The sequence below is a fragment of the Lactuca sativa genome, chromosome 2 (assembly GCF_002870075.4).
Source record: "Lactuca sativa cultivar Salinas chromosome 2, Lsat_Salinas_v11, whole genome shotgun sequence".
In the NCBI taxonomy this organism is placed as follows: domain Eukaryota; kingdom Viridiplantae; phylum Streptophyta; class Magnoliopsida; order Asterales; family Asteraceae; genus Lactuca; species Lactuca sativa.
The window spans coordinates 147,363,489-147,377,288 of NC_056624.2; the positions used below are offsets into that span (position 1 = coordinate 147,363,489).

A 13,800-nucleotide genomic window follows, 5' to 3' on the forward strand; every position below is an offset into this window, starting at 1 on the left:
TATGACCCATACCATAGCAGGGGTAGAATAGTCATTTACCCATAGAGAATCTCCAGTTTTTTTTTGACAAAGTGTTTAATTGGTCATGATAGTCGTGTAGTAGCTGGAGCAGCAGACAGTACTACCTCGCACGAGTTTCAGTAGATTTGAGAGGTGAGTTTTCCATTAGTAGGAACGGGTCTAAGGCACCAATGCTGCCCCATTTATGTAGTTGTAGTATGTCGATGTAAGCCCGATGCCAGGGATAGCCCGATGCACTTTATATGTTCCGAACTTCGGTCCGATGCCGGGTTGGTCCCAAAAAGTAGTTATGTATGCTTGATTTCTTTGTGATTCATGCATGTTTCTGTTATGTGTTATATGTTACAAACTTCGGTCCGATGTCGGGCAAGACTGATGCAGTATATGTGATTATGTTATATGTTCATGTTTATGTTATGTACAGTTTATTCCGAACATCGGTCCGATGCCGGACGGGGTTCGATGCAGTGGGTGGGGCCCAAGTTATCCTGGACTTCGGTCCGATGCCGGGCGGGGCTCGATGTAATGGGCGGGGCCCAATTTATGCTGGATTTCGGTTTGATGTCGGGTGGGGCCCGATGCAATGGACAAGTCCTAGTATGTGTTATATGTTTTATTATATGGTATGTGGTAGTTTGGGGGAGCTCACTAAGCTTCGTGCTTACAGTTTTCAGTTTTTGTTTCAGGTACTTCTTCTAGCAAAGGGAAGGGCTCGGGATGATCGCATGGCACACACCACAACTTTCAGCCTGGGATTGATTGAGACTCTGATATTTTCTCATTTGATTTTGATACAGTATTTGATATCAGATTTTGAGATACTCGACACTTGGTTTTCTTTTGATTATGGATGATTATAGTTTTTGATAATGTTTTTCAAACGAAATTTTTGGCTTGTATTTTTGGGATGTTACATATCACAAGCATACTGTTCTAACATACCATAATATATCAAATAATAACATGGTTTTTGGGGTCTACTTACTGGCTCCGACTGATCGTACACTTTACATCCTCCTTTAGTATTTTGAAAACCTTTTTAAAATTATATTGAAGATCTTTTCCTTGGTTTAAGATTGGATTCACACGAGTGTTCCTCCAATTCACTCAAACCATGGCTTTGATACCAACTTGTAACATCCATAAATTTCATAAAAATTTTAAACTTTTTCAAACATCAAAAAATCACCATTTATTACAAATTATTTTCAAAATAGTTTATCATCAGAGTAATCCCAGAAATCATAACACAAAACGTGAGGAGGTGCACGATCAAGCCTTCGCCTTCCTGCGATCATCCGAAGTACCTAAAACAAAATCTAAAATTGTAAGCCCTAAACTTAGTGAGTTTCCCCCAAAATACCAACACCATACAAACCAAAACAATATCATAAACAAACAGTATGCATATAGAGCCTTCAGCCTCACTGGACCACTCACAGAACCTTTAGCATGACTGGACCGCCTCACCGGGCCTTCAGCCTATCTGGACCGTTCTCCGAGCCTTCGGTCTGACTGGTATGCGCGTTGGGCCTTTAGACTATCCGAGTCGCCTTAGGTCTATTAGCCTTCAGCACACAGCAGGACCGCCTCAACCCACCCTCCATCACATAAATATCAAATGTTAGGTAGCATATACAATAATCGTACAGGCCCAGCCGATCATCAATCATAGCATTATCCTATATAATAGGACACATATCTAATAGAACACCACACATATCATCATATGATAAACTTGGATACAATCCAAAAAGGCTGACATTGGTGCCTTCAACCTATAAGTACAGTGAGGAAAACTCACCTCTCAAGAAGTGCTGAACCCGTAAAATCCAACTCCAAAAACTCAACTCTGGACTCAACAGCCTACAACCAACATATGACCATTCTATCAAAACCTCCAAATACCCAAAATGTCCTCAAAGTCAAACTTGGTTAACCATGGTCAAAGTCAAAGTCAAGAGTCAAGGTCAACAGCCCATGTTGACCCAACTTGTCGAGTGCACATGCCAACTCGTCGAGTTCCTCTGGTACTTCAGAAAACGAGAAACCCCAAACCAACTCGCCGAGTTGCTAGAACAACATGTCGAGTTTCTACAATATTCAGAGAAACAGGAAATATCCGAGCCAACTTGTTGAGTCCACTGGGTGACTCGTCAAATCCTTCAGTTTCCCAGAAAAGTGGGAAAACCCCAAACCAACTCGTCGAGTTGTCAGAACAACTCGTCGAGTTCTCATAGTCTTAAAGCATTCAGCCAATTCCCAAGCGGATCTAGTGCCACAAACCATAGATTTGGTCCCTTAGAACTGAAATACCATGTAAAGTTGCTAACTTTACGTCCATGCATGGCATCAAGAGGCTAAAACACTAAAATCAAGCTTATTATGGGAGTTAGAGCAAGAAGGAGGGCCAAGACTTGATAAAGTTGGTGACTTTAAGTCCATGGAGGCCATGAGATGTCCAGATTTGAAGTCATAGCTCCCACAATGAATAACATCATCACTCCATAATTTTAGCTTTGGTTTAATGTTGCCATTATTCCCATTATTTGCCTATATGTAACATCCCACTTTCATCATAATTTTAAGGTCCATTGCTCGTATTTGTATCATCCCACTCTCATCATATTCTTCCGCCATCTTTGTATTTTCCTAAAAAAATATTCATTTGGGTAAATTACACCAATCGTCCCTCGTACATATGTCAGAAAGCGTGTTTAGTCCCTATTTTCAAAAATTAACTCAAACCGTCCCTCGTTTGCTTAAAACTTGCACGCTTTGTCTCTTTGGACATAAAAATACCATTTTGCCATTTTTTTATATGTTTATTAATTATAAATTATTAATCTATTAAAAATATTTGATTAAATATAAGAGTAAATTACTGAAATGGTCCCTAACTATTTTTTTTGCACTCAGATCGTCCCTGTGGTTTGATTTTGTTGCGTTTTTCGTCCCTTACGTACATAAAGTTAGGGACCAAACGTGCAATTTTGACCAAACCATAGGGACGAAAAACGCAAAAAAATCAAACCACAGGGACGATCCGAGTGCCAAAAAAAAGTTAGGGACCAAACATGCAATTTTGACCAAACCATAGGGACGATTTCAGTAATTTACTCTAAATACAAACACCATCACTGTAACGCCCCAAATTCTCAGGTATTGTCTAAATGCGAGTTTTAGGGTTAATCCCTACTCGGCGAGTCGGTGGATCTACTCGTTGAGTAGCAGTGGGAAGGATCGCATGATTAAGTGACCTACTCGACGAGTCCATATTGGGACTCAGCGAGTAGGAGCTGGCAGCTAAAACCCTAAACCTCGGGGTTGTGCACCTTATTTAAGGGAACACAAGCCTCTTTCAGCCTCTTTGTAGTCTCTTATCAAACCCTAATATGTGTGTGTGTGTGCATTGTGTGTTTGAAGCCTTGGAAGGGATTTTGGTGAAAAGAGCTTGGGAAGCAAGTGGTGGAAGCAAGGAGCTTGGGGGAAATCTGGATCTACTCCATTTATCATCTCTTGGGAAGGTATCCAACTATTATTCCCTTTCTATTTCGTTCTAGACCTCCTTGGTTGGAGATTAGGGTTCTTGGTTGGTTTATAAAGTCATTTCTAGGGTATGAGCCAAGATCTGAAGTTGTAACTTCAGATCTAAACTCTCTGAGGATTAAGGGACCATAAAGTTATTAGTTTTGGCAAGTTTGAGCCCCTCCCTATGTGTAAAACCCCATCTCAAGCATAGTTTTGGCATTTTGAGTCATTGGAGCCTTGCATGCACGTAAAGTTTGTAACTTTACGTGATAAGCAGGCCTAAGGAGGTTGGATCTACGATTTGGGGCCTTGCCATGGCTTAAAAGTCGTCTGCATGATAAAATGACTAAATGAACTCGGCGAGTCGCACAGTTGAGTCGGCGAGTCACTTGAAGATGGTCGTGAACTCGACGAGTTGGAAGAACAACTCGGCGAGTCCGATGAAGATTGCCCTGAGACTCGACGAGTTGAAGAAAACTCGGCGAGTCAGATGAGTTTTAACTAGGACACATTTGCGTGTATGCCCGTCGAGTTCAAGAAGGTAACTCGACGAGTGACCTTAAGGATTAATCGACGATTCGAAGGAACTCGACGAGTCACTCCGATGACTCGGCGAGTTGGGATGTGCTTCAGAGAACTCGGCGAGTATCCAAGTATACTCGGCGAGTTAAGGTCAACATGGACTGTTGACCTTGATTAAGGACTTTGACTATGACCAGGGGTTGACTAGTAGTTTATGGAGCACCTTATAAGGTGAAGGACTTATGAGCATGTCATATTATGATAATAGGTGGTGGAGTCTTTGACAAGTGATCGGAGAGCTTTGATTATTTACCGAGCTGACATCTTCGAGGTGAGTTATCCTCACTATACTAAAGGGGTCCAAGTCACTAAGGCCGGCCCGTTGGATATGTTATCCTAGTAGTGTTAAATGTTGAGTATGAGTTAGTGTTGCATGCTAGTGGTTATGCCAGTTAGGTAGACCTGTAGGACTACCTGTAATGTTATATGATTATTGCATGCCCAGTAGTTATGATTATATGTTATGTGGGTTGGGTTGAGGTTGTACTGCTCCATCCGGTAGCCAACAAACCCTAGAGTATTCCAGATATAAGATGAGGGCCCGGTAGGCATTCCAGACTCATACTGACGACTCGGGAGTATGCCAGATATGAGCTGAGGGCCCGGTAGACATTCCAGACTCATACTGAGCACTCGGGAGCATTCCAGATACGAGCTGAGAGCCCGGAAGGCATTACAGAATCGTACTGAGGGCTTGGTAGCAAACCAGATGTGAGCTGAGGGCTCGGCAGGCATTCCAGACTCACACTGTGGGCCCAGGGGTATTCCAGTCCGTAGAGCTGAGGACCCGTTATGTGCTTTTCTATTTTATTGATATGATATGCTAATGTTGATATTGCTATGTGAACTGTATGTGTATTGGTATTTTGGGGGTAACTCACTAAGCTTTCGGGCTTACAGTTTCAGTTTATTGTTTCAGGTACATCAGAGGATCGCGGTAAGGCGAAGGCGTGATCGTATAGCTCCTCCTATTATATTTATGTTTCTGGGAAAAACTCTGATAACTAATGTTTTGAAAACGAAGTTGTAATGTTTTTGATGAACTTGATATGTATAAAAAGTTTAAATTGGTTTGAATTTTTTTTTAGTGTTACAATCACCACTATTGATTAGATGTCAAATTTCTTCCTAGTTTTTTTCTTAACTTCAGCTACCACCACCTATCACCACTTATGACCACCGTCAACCACCACCTATCACCACCAAAAACCTCCACTTTTCACTCCTATTTCTCCCCCACCACCTATTTTGGGAGGTATGCCTTATGTCCGACCACCATTGAACACATCCCACATTTTTCCTTCCCAAAATCCTACAACCCCCTAAATTTAATAAATAAGATGCTGAAATCAAATCTAACTAAACCCTACACCTGAAAATAAACTATAAACCTGTAAATAGAAACCCACGAGTTGCAGTATAAGAAAGAGGATTCAAAATCAAACGCATTAGTGGTCACCCCAAATCTCGCTGCTATCGAAGAACCTCATATCAATGATGCTGACCACCAACAAACGTAAAGAATTAGACCTCCGACAACAACCCCTTCATCTTTCAGACTTTATTCCTTATGTTACTGATCCTCCCCAGATTGTGGAGCTCGATCATAAACCCTAGGTGGCGGCTCAAAACCCTACGCGGTGGCAACGTCTCCATCTCTATGTAGAACCCATCGGAAATCAGCTCTCCCCCTCTACGATGCCATTGATCTGGACTTTACTCTTTTTTTTCAACAACATCTCCATCAATGGTTTGGATTCAAAGAAAGGTGATAGGTGCGACGAAGACGGAGAGGGGACTGCCAAGAGTCTTGGTCCATACGGAGAGGGGATCACCAGAGTCACTATGATGAGTCTATTTCATCTAAGCAAGACATCGAAAAAACAACAATTACAACAAAATCGAAAATCCCCTAACCTTCTTCCGTTAAAGAAGCAGATCGAAGATTAGAATCCGAGAAGAGGCATCGATATGACATTTATATCCTCTTTTCGGGCTGAGGGAATTGGCTGGAGATGGTGATAGATGGAGAGAAAGGTTCGTCGAAGGTGGAGACAATGGTGGTGGCCGACGATTTGGGTCTTTATTTTTCCTCTCATTGAATCTATGTGTTTATTTCCGATTAAAAGTGTGGGGAAAGTGAAAGGGCTTAATTTTTCTTTTAAATAATAATAATAATAATAATAATAATAATAAGGGTAAAAACATTAAATTAATTATAAAATAAAAACATAAGGGCATTATCATCATTTCAATTCTGAAACATACTAAGTTCGTAAAAATATCGCCTTTGAGGGATGAAGCGTGCAAGTTGAAACCAAACGAGGAACAATATGAGTTAAATTTTAAAAATATGGACTAAACGTGCATTTTGACATATTCTAAGAGGAACCAATGATGTAATTTACCCTATTCATTTAAATTGGCCATTTACATTTCTTGTGTTTGATTAACCAAAAAATCAATATTATTTTGCTCTTATTGGTTTGAAAAAGAGCATTTAATTCTGAGTATGTATTTGTTTGTTATAGTATTTTAAAACTTATACATTATACATTATAATATCCATCCGTTTACTCTAGTTCAATCATGAATTATAGTATTTTAAAACCTATACATTATAATATCTAGCCCACTTGTGCTGGATGAATTAAAGGCGCAAAATTAAAGTTGCATCCCGTTGACTCAAGTTCAATCATGAATGAAATATATCCATTAAAATAATAATCAAACGAGGCCGCAGATTTTGAGCATAGAAAATTACAAATTCACTTTGTTTTGATTCTTATATCCATCCGCCCTTCAATCCTTGTTGTTGTCAAGATGAAGCCGTTCAAAGTTTTGCAATTACTGATCTTAACTTTGTTAACATCATCAATTGAAGCTCAGCTCACCAAGCCACGTTGTGATACAGCCTGTGGGGATGTCCAGATTACATATCCATTCGGGATTGGACGAGAATGTTCTGCCAACGAATGGTACACAATCAACTGTAATTCCTCCACACCGTATCTATCTGCACTCAACAACGTAGAGGTATTGGTATTGGATATAAACTTGGCAACTGTCACTGTTAATATCTCATTAATTAGTGTTGATTGCCAGAATCCAGTCCAGTATAGCCATCTTATTCTAAACACCAGCTATGGCAATAGCCCCTTCCTATTTTCCGCATCCAATAACATACTTATTGTTAATGGGTGCGGCAGTGCCGCCATCATGGAGAATGGCACTGTTGTTGGTGGTTGTTCCACAACTTGTGGAACAACCACTAACACTGTTATTGTCACTGACAGTGACACAAACAACTGCTTTGGCATCGGTTGTTGCCAAACTACAATTCCTCATGATCTCCACTCGTTTACCTTAAACCTAACAGGGATGGAAAAGCAAGATAGAGATGGAACGTGCAGTGGGTCTGCTTTCTTGGTGGCAGCAGATTATGCAAGAGAATTTTCGAGCCAATTTAACGACAATTTCGCTCCTATCTCACTTTCATGGAATGAAACATTCGATGAAAATTCAATAAGATGCAACGAGACATGTGGGGATGTCTCGATTCCTTACCCTTTTGGGATTGAAAGAAGTTGTTCAGAGAGTGATTGGTTCAATGTTGATTGCAACTCCTCGACACCTTATTTATCCGCATTCAACAATTTAGAGGTTTTGGGTATTAGTTTGGAAAATGAAACACTCACTGTTAATGTGCCAATGTTTTCTAATTGTGAAAATCTAGTTTATAACAACAGCCTTAACCTAAACGGAAGTCCCTTCCGATTTTCCGGATCTTACAACATACTTGTGGTTGAGGGGTGTGGTAGTGCTGCTATTATGTATAATGGGAGTGTTGTTAGTGGTTGTTCGACAACTTGTGGCAATGACATTGTTATTGAAAAGAACAATTGCTTTGGCATCGGTTGTTGCCAAACTATGATTCCTGATTATCTCCAGTCGTTTACCTACGATGTAACAGGTTTGAAAAGGCAGACTGGAAATAAGAGTTGTGGGTCAGCCTTTATGGTGGATATGAAGTCTTTCCTTGAAGGAAGAATGTCACAACAATTTGTTCCGGTGACACTTGGGTGGTGGTTGGATCCTGGATTATTAATAGCAGCATGTGATTGGTGTCGACGTTATGGGGGGTTTTGTCAACAAAATTATACCGAAGGTGGGGGCTGGAGCAGGAGGTGTATATATCGTGAAAGAAGGAATACAGAATCACATACTGGTGTTATTGAAGGTAAGTTATTCTCTAAACTTGCCATCCATATATACATTAATACATACCCTATGTTCTGCTGTTTAATTTCTATAATTTTTCTAAATTCGATTAGAGAAGCTGACTTATTTAAATTTATGACATCCTATTCGAAATTTTGATACTTCTGTTTGTTGGTAAATTTTGTATGGAAAACTCGGCAAGTGAAATAGACTTTTAGTTAAACTGACAAGCTAGTGCTTGTGTTTTTGTCTTTTCTTAATGCATACTTTCCCACAACGTATTTCATCTATTTGAATATTGATATTTAATTTCTCATTTGAATATTGATACTACAAACAGCTGCAACTTCACGTAATTTCACCCAAACTTTTATTCTTGTGTTCACACTTTTTTCTTGAAACAGCGACTTTTGTTTAGCAGCTTTCTTTGAATTTCATTTCAACCTCCTTTTTTATTATTTTTTTAATTTTTTAATTTTTATTTTGTTGGGTTTGATTTCTCAAATATAAAAATCGAGAAACATGGTCCCTCTCTTGGACTGTTCACGCTATCGACTCGTTGAGAACGTGTGGTACGTATGTTCAGTTACACCACATAGGAAAACTAATTCCAATCAAATATAAAATCCCCAAATATAAAAATCGTCTACAAGGGTTGGGGGCATCAACTTAAAGCTTTTTTTATTCAAATTTAAATCATATTGCTATGTAAAAAAAGAAATCTATCCATTATTGGAAGCATTTCTCCCTTGTCTTCCACTTGGGTCACCAATGACTCATTCAACTACTTAACCAAAGTTAATTCGCCTAAAAACTATAAAAATAATACTTTCTACTTGGTATGCAACTGTATACGTAGGTTCTTTTCTATTTTTATTTAAACAGTAATTATAAGACCTATTTAGTACAAGAGTTTATTTTAAAAAAACATATGAAGATCTAAAAATTTAGGAAGTTTGAATTGATAAGGAATAAAATATATTGAATTATTGAAATGTAATGTTTAATTTGTTATTTTTAACTTTTTTATTTCACTTTTAAATTTAAACAAATAATTTAAATAAATAAACAAATAAAATAATCGGATTCATTTGGTAATTCAGAAATTAAAATGAAAGTTATATTAATGAAATTGATATACATTTATTATTAATATTATGTAGAATTTAATAAAATAGAAAAAAAAGCAATAAAAATAACAAATGGAAAAAACATTAAATAAAAAAATCTTAGAAAATAAAATATGTCAAATGCAATGAGAACAATACATGTGGCAAAAAAGATATTTATTTATTAAGTTAGATACATGTTTCTTGACTTCTTTTAAATTTATTGAAAAAGAAATACCTTTCATAACTTGATATGTTAAGTTTCAAGTGTTTATTATATTATTTTGGTCTGACAACGATAATAAACATATTTATGTGTTTGGGTTGCAAAAAAAAGTGTTTATTCTAATGTGGTATTGGTACTCAGCACTTTTTGATAAATTGTTTTGTGTAAACATATTAAAAACTCCTTATTAAGGGTAAAAATGAATTGCACTTTTACTTTTAATTTATGAAAAGTAATGTAAAATATCATTTTTGCTCACTTCACATGTATAAACAAAATTTGTCAAGACTAAAAAACTTGTCAAATTATTACTATCTAATACTGATAAACTAATAAAATAAATAATTCTAAAATTTTATTTTGTATACCGAATAGGCTAATAAATATTCTTACAGAAAAACATGAGTGTTTTAAATAAGAACACCCCTGCTCCCTCCCTTTTATGTTCAATAAGTATTATATTTTTATGTTTAGATTTTCATAAAATTTCTTTTCAATCTATTTTAAAATTATGTAACTTTTTTGTTCAAAAGCCTAAGGGTATTCATAATAGTTACTTCGAATTCTTACAAACTTATCTATTTTGACTTAATAAAAATCTATATTTAAATCTCTTCTTATAAGTTTTGTTTTTAATAATTAACATTCACAAACACAAATATATATATATATATATATATATATATATATATATATATATATATATATATATATATATATATATATATATATATATATATATAAGTATCTTTCTGTTACTTAATAAAGACTATGATTTAGTTGCACTTCAATATTTATGGATCAATAATAGTCTTGCGAAAGCTGATGATGTTTATGGCGGAGTTGTGTAATATTAATTATTTGTATTATATTTTCCTCCTTTCAGGTGTTAGTATAAGCATGGGGTCACTTCTCCTAATGGTGATCGTTTATGTATTATACACAATAAATAGGAAAACTAAAGCCAAGATGAAGACTAAAAGGTACTTTAAACGCAATGGTGGTATACTTCTTAAACAACAACAAGCAACTGATATTGGTTTAGTTGACAAAACCATACTTTTTACATCCAACGAATTATCAAAGGCCACGGATAATTTTAATGAGAATAGAATTCTTGGTCGAGGAGGTCAAGGTACAGTGTATAAAGGCATGTTATCCGATGGAAGGATCGTAGCAATCAAGAAATCAAAGGTGGTTGATGAAAGCCAACTAGAACAATTTATTAATGAAGTGGTCATTCTTTCACAAGTCAATCATCGAAATGTCGTTAAACTATTGGGATGTTGCCTAGAAACCGAGGTCCCACTACTTGTCTCCGAGTTCATCTCGAATGGTACCTTGTATGACTTTATTCAAGATGAAACTAACGAGTTCTCAATCTCTTTAAACATGAGATTACAAATCGCCACAGAGGTTGCAGGAGCACTTTCTTACTTACATTCATCAACCTCCACTCCAATATACCATAGAGATATTAAGACTACTAACATACTTTTGGATGAAAAGTATAGAGCAAAAGTTTCTGACTTTGGAACTTCACGGTTTGTGTCATTAGAACAGACTCACTTAACTACATTAGTCAAAGGGACCTTTGGTTACTTGGATCCAGAGTACTTCCAATCAAGTCAATTTACTGAAAAAAGTGATGTATATAGTTTTGGAGTTGTTTTGCTTGAACTCTTGACAAGAGAAAAACCAATATCCTTGACTAAATTTGGGGAACATAGAAGTTTAGTTGCATATTTTATGGAAGCCGTGGAAGAAGGTCGTGTTTTATCTATTTTGGATGCAATGGTTGTTAAGGAGGGTTCAATGAGTGAGTTGTTAGCCATAGCTAATTTGGCATTGCGATGCTTGAATTTGAATGGGAAAAATAGGCCAACAATGAAAGAAGTTTCTATCGAGTTAGAAGGCATGAGATTATCACATGTGCCATTTACGATTCAAACTAGTTTTGGACATGTAAAGAATAGTGAGGAATTACCACAAATATATAGCGGGTCAACATCAACATCATTCACATTCAATGACCTTTGTAGATGAATTTTGGTAAACCTAAGAATTCTTAATTATTTCTTAGTTTATTTCAATATCATCATTTGTTTATAAATAAGTTGTATGTGAAAGAGTATTTTATAGGAAACCCTTGTTTCCTCTTTCTCCCCTATGTGTATACATAAACATTTTAGTATATCTGAAAATTTGTCTGAATTGTTGAAGAAAACATCATGAGTGCAGCACCATTTTAGTTATAATCCTACAAACTTTAAACAAAATTACAATGGCCGACAAGCACCTGATACCCAATAGTGACGAACTTTTAGAGGAATCGTTTGGAGTAACTATGTTTTCCAACCTTTATTTGGGATCAGGGTAAAACCTATCAGATGTGGCAAAGAAACATTTAGAACACATTCAGGTCAATCCCAAGTTGTGTCTTTGGGGCATGTTATCACTTCGGTAGGTGTACATGGAGATGATAGTTTGGTTTTTTTTGTATATATTTTAGAATTCGTTTTCTTTTTAGTTTTAGTATTTTTAATATTATTTCTGCATTAGATCGTTAGATTTATTGTTTTGAATATTTTTATTCGTTTAAGCTATTTTTGTGTAGATTTGTACGAGAAAGATGGTATTTTGGAGAATCTTTAAAGCCACATCGAATACCTTGCAACCACGATTGAAGTCTCATAGCAAAGTCCGTGAGCGAAAAGAAAATCAAAACGATATATTTTAATTTTTGGATTTCAACAGCATTGCACGACTTTATTCAAGTGATTAGACGGAGAGGAAAACGTTGTCCGATTGAGCTGAAATTTTACGGACGTCTTCCCAACTCATCAATCTTCGACCTCACTAAAAACGAGCGGATTTGAACAAGTTTTGATATGATTTTTAGCATCATGAACATCAAAGCAGGAAGCTGCCAGCTTTAGCTTTGGCAGCTGGCAACCCAAAACATAAAGCTTTTGGCATCCTATTTTTTGATTTTAAATAGCCCAATATCAAAAGCTCAAGTGTATTTTCCAGGAGCCCTGAAGCAATTTAATTGGGCCTGTCTTGTGTGGAGTAGAAAAAATCGCAACATTAAAATAGAAAGAAAGGTAAGAGGAGGGTGTGGCGCCTCTTTGGTGTGCGGATGTCAACGGGGGAAAACAGGGCGAGGATTGCGTCCCCTGCCCCTACCCCCGAAATTTTTCAGTTCCCCCGTCCCCGCCCCCGAAATCTCTAGCCTTCCCACTTGGATTATAGATGGAGTTTTTGGAACAACAGAAGTGATGATATCATGAAGCTGCGTCATCTTCGTTTCAAAATCGGTATTAGTATAATTTCTATCATTTTTATTGTTAGTATTATTTTTTGTAGTTAGTTTTTATATTTCAATGCTAGGTGAATTTATAGAACAATAGACTAGTTTTGTATGTTTTTTATGGTATTCTATGAAAGCATTTTGTAGAGATGTGAATGTTTAATCAGTTGGTTAATTTCTTGATTACGTAATAGATCTTCAAATTAACAAGCAACAAATGGTTCTTGACTACGTAATAGATCTTCAAATTGGTTAATTTCTTGATTACGTAATAGATCTTCAAATTAACAAGCAACAAATGGTTCTTGTGTTGTTTTCAATTCACACAATAATAAAAATATTTTCTCTAAAATGGTAGTGAAAACCTTTTGATTCCTCTTAGATTTGATGGCTTTTAAATCTTAATGCTAGTTAATTTTTATTAATTATATGTTTAATGGAAATCGTGACTTTAACTAAGAAAATATATTATTAGTTTCTCTAATCATTGTATTAGCTAAGAAAAGTCTAGGTAATCTGAAACTTCTTAGATTGTTATAGTCAAATTATGATCTATCAAACCCATTACACCACAAAATTATGAGGATTATTCAAATATTTGAACATGCGATTCATCTCGATGTTGGAACGTTTTTTATAGAATTTATATTTAGTTATTTTTTTTTTAAATTAGTTTCATTACATTTAATATTTCAAGAACCCCCCCCCCCCCCCCCCCCCCCTTCATTTTATGTTATAAAAACCGAATGCATATATTTCATTTGAACCAATCCATGTGGATTTGATCCTTATTACCG

At 36.4% G+C, this 13,800-nt stretch overlaps 1 protein-coding gene across 3 annotated transcripts; it reads left to right on the forward strand.

Moving 5' to 3' along the window:
* The first annotated feature begins 6,799 nt into the window (after nucleotides 1–6,799).
* LOC111885122 (wall-associated receptor kinase-like 8) lies at nucleotides 6,800–13,189 on the forward strand. 3 transcript variants are annotated; one of them, XR_006188192.2, is made up of 3 exons: nucleotides 6,800–8,374; nucleotides 10,577–12,153; nucleotides 12,308–13,189. XR_006188192.2 is itself a non-coding variant. In XM_042899205.2 (3 exons), the coding sequence occupies exons 1-2, from the start codon at nucleotides 6,958–6,960 to the stop codon at nucleotides 11,734–11,736; spliced, it is 2,577 nt and encodes an 858-aa protein (XP_042755139.1). In that variant the 5' UTR covers nucleotides 6,800–6,957; the 3' UTR covers nucleotides 11,737–11,742; nucleotides 12,308–13,189. The 3 variants fall into 3 exon arrangements, 2 of the variants coding, with proteins under 2 accessions (XP_042755139.1, XP_023737173.1); XM_042899205.2 differs by having other exon boundaries at nucleotides 10,577–11,742; XM_023881405.3 differs by having other exon boundaries at nucleotides 10,577–13,189.
* Nucleotides 13,190–13,800: the final 611 nt, after the last annotated feature.

Coding starts and splice junctions, on each gene's coding strand:
- LOC111885122 (XM_023881405.3), top strand. CDS start 6,958: ATGAAGCCGTTCAAAGTTTTGCAATTACTGATCTTAACTTTGTTAACA. Junction 8,375..10,576: donor ACATACTGGTGTTATTGAAG/GTAAGTTATTCT, acceptor TCCTCCTTTCAG/GTGTTAGTATAAGCATGGGG.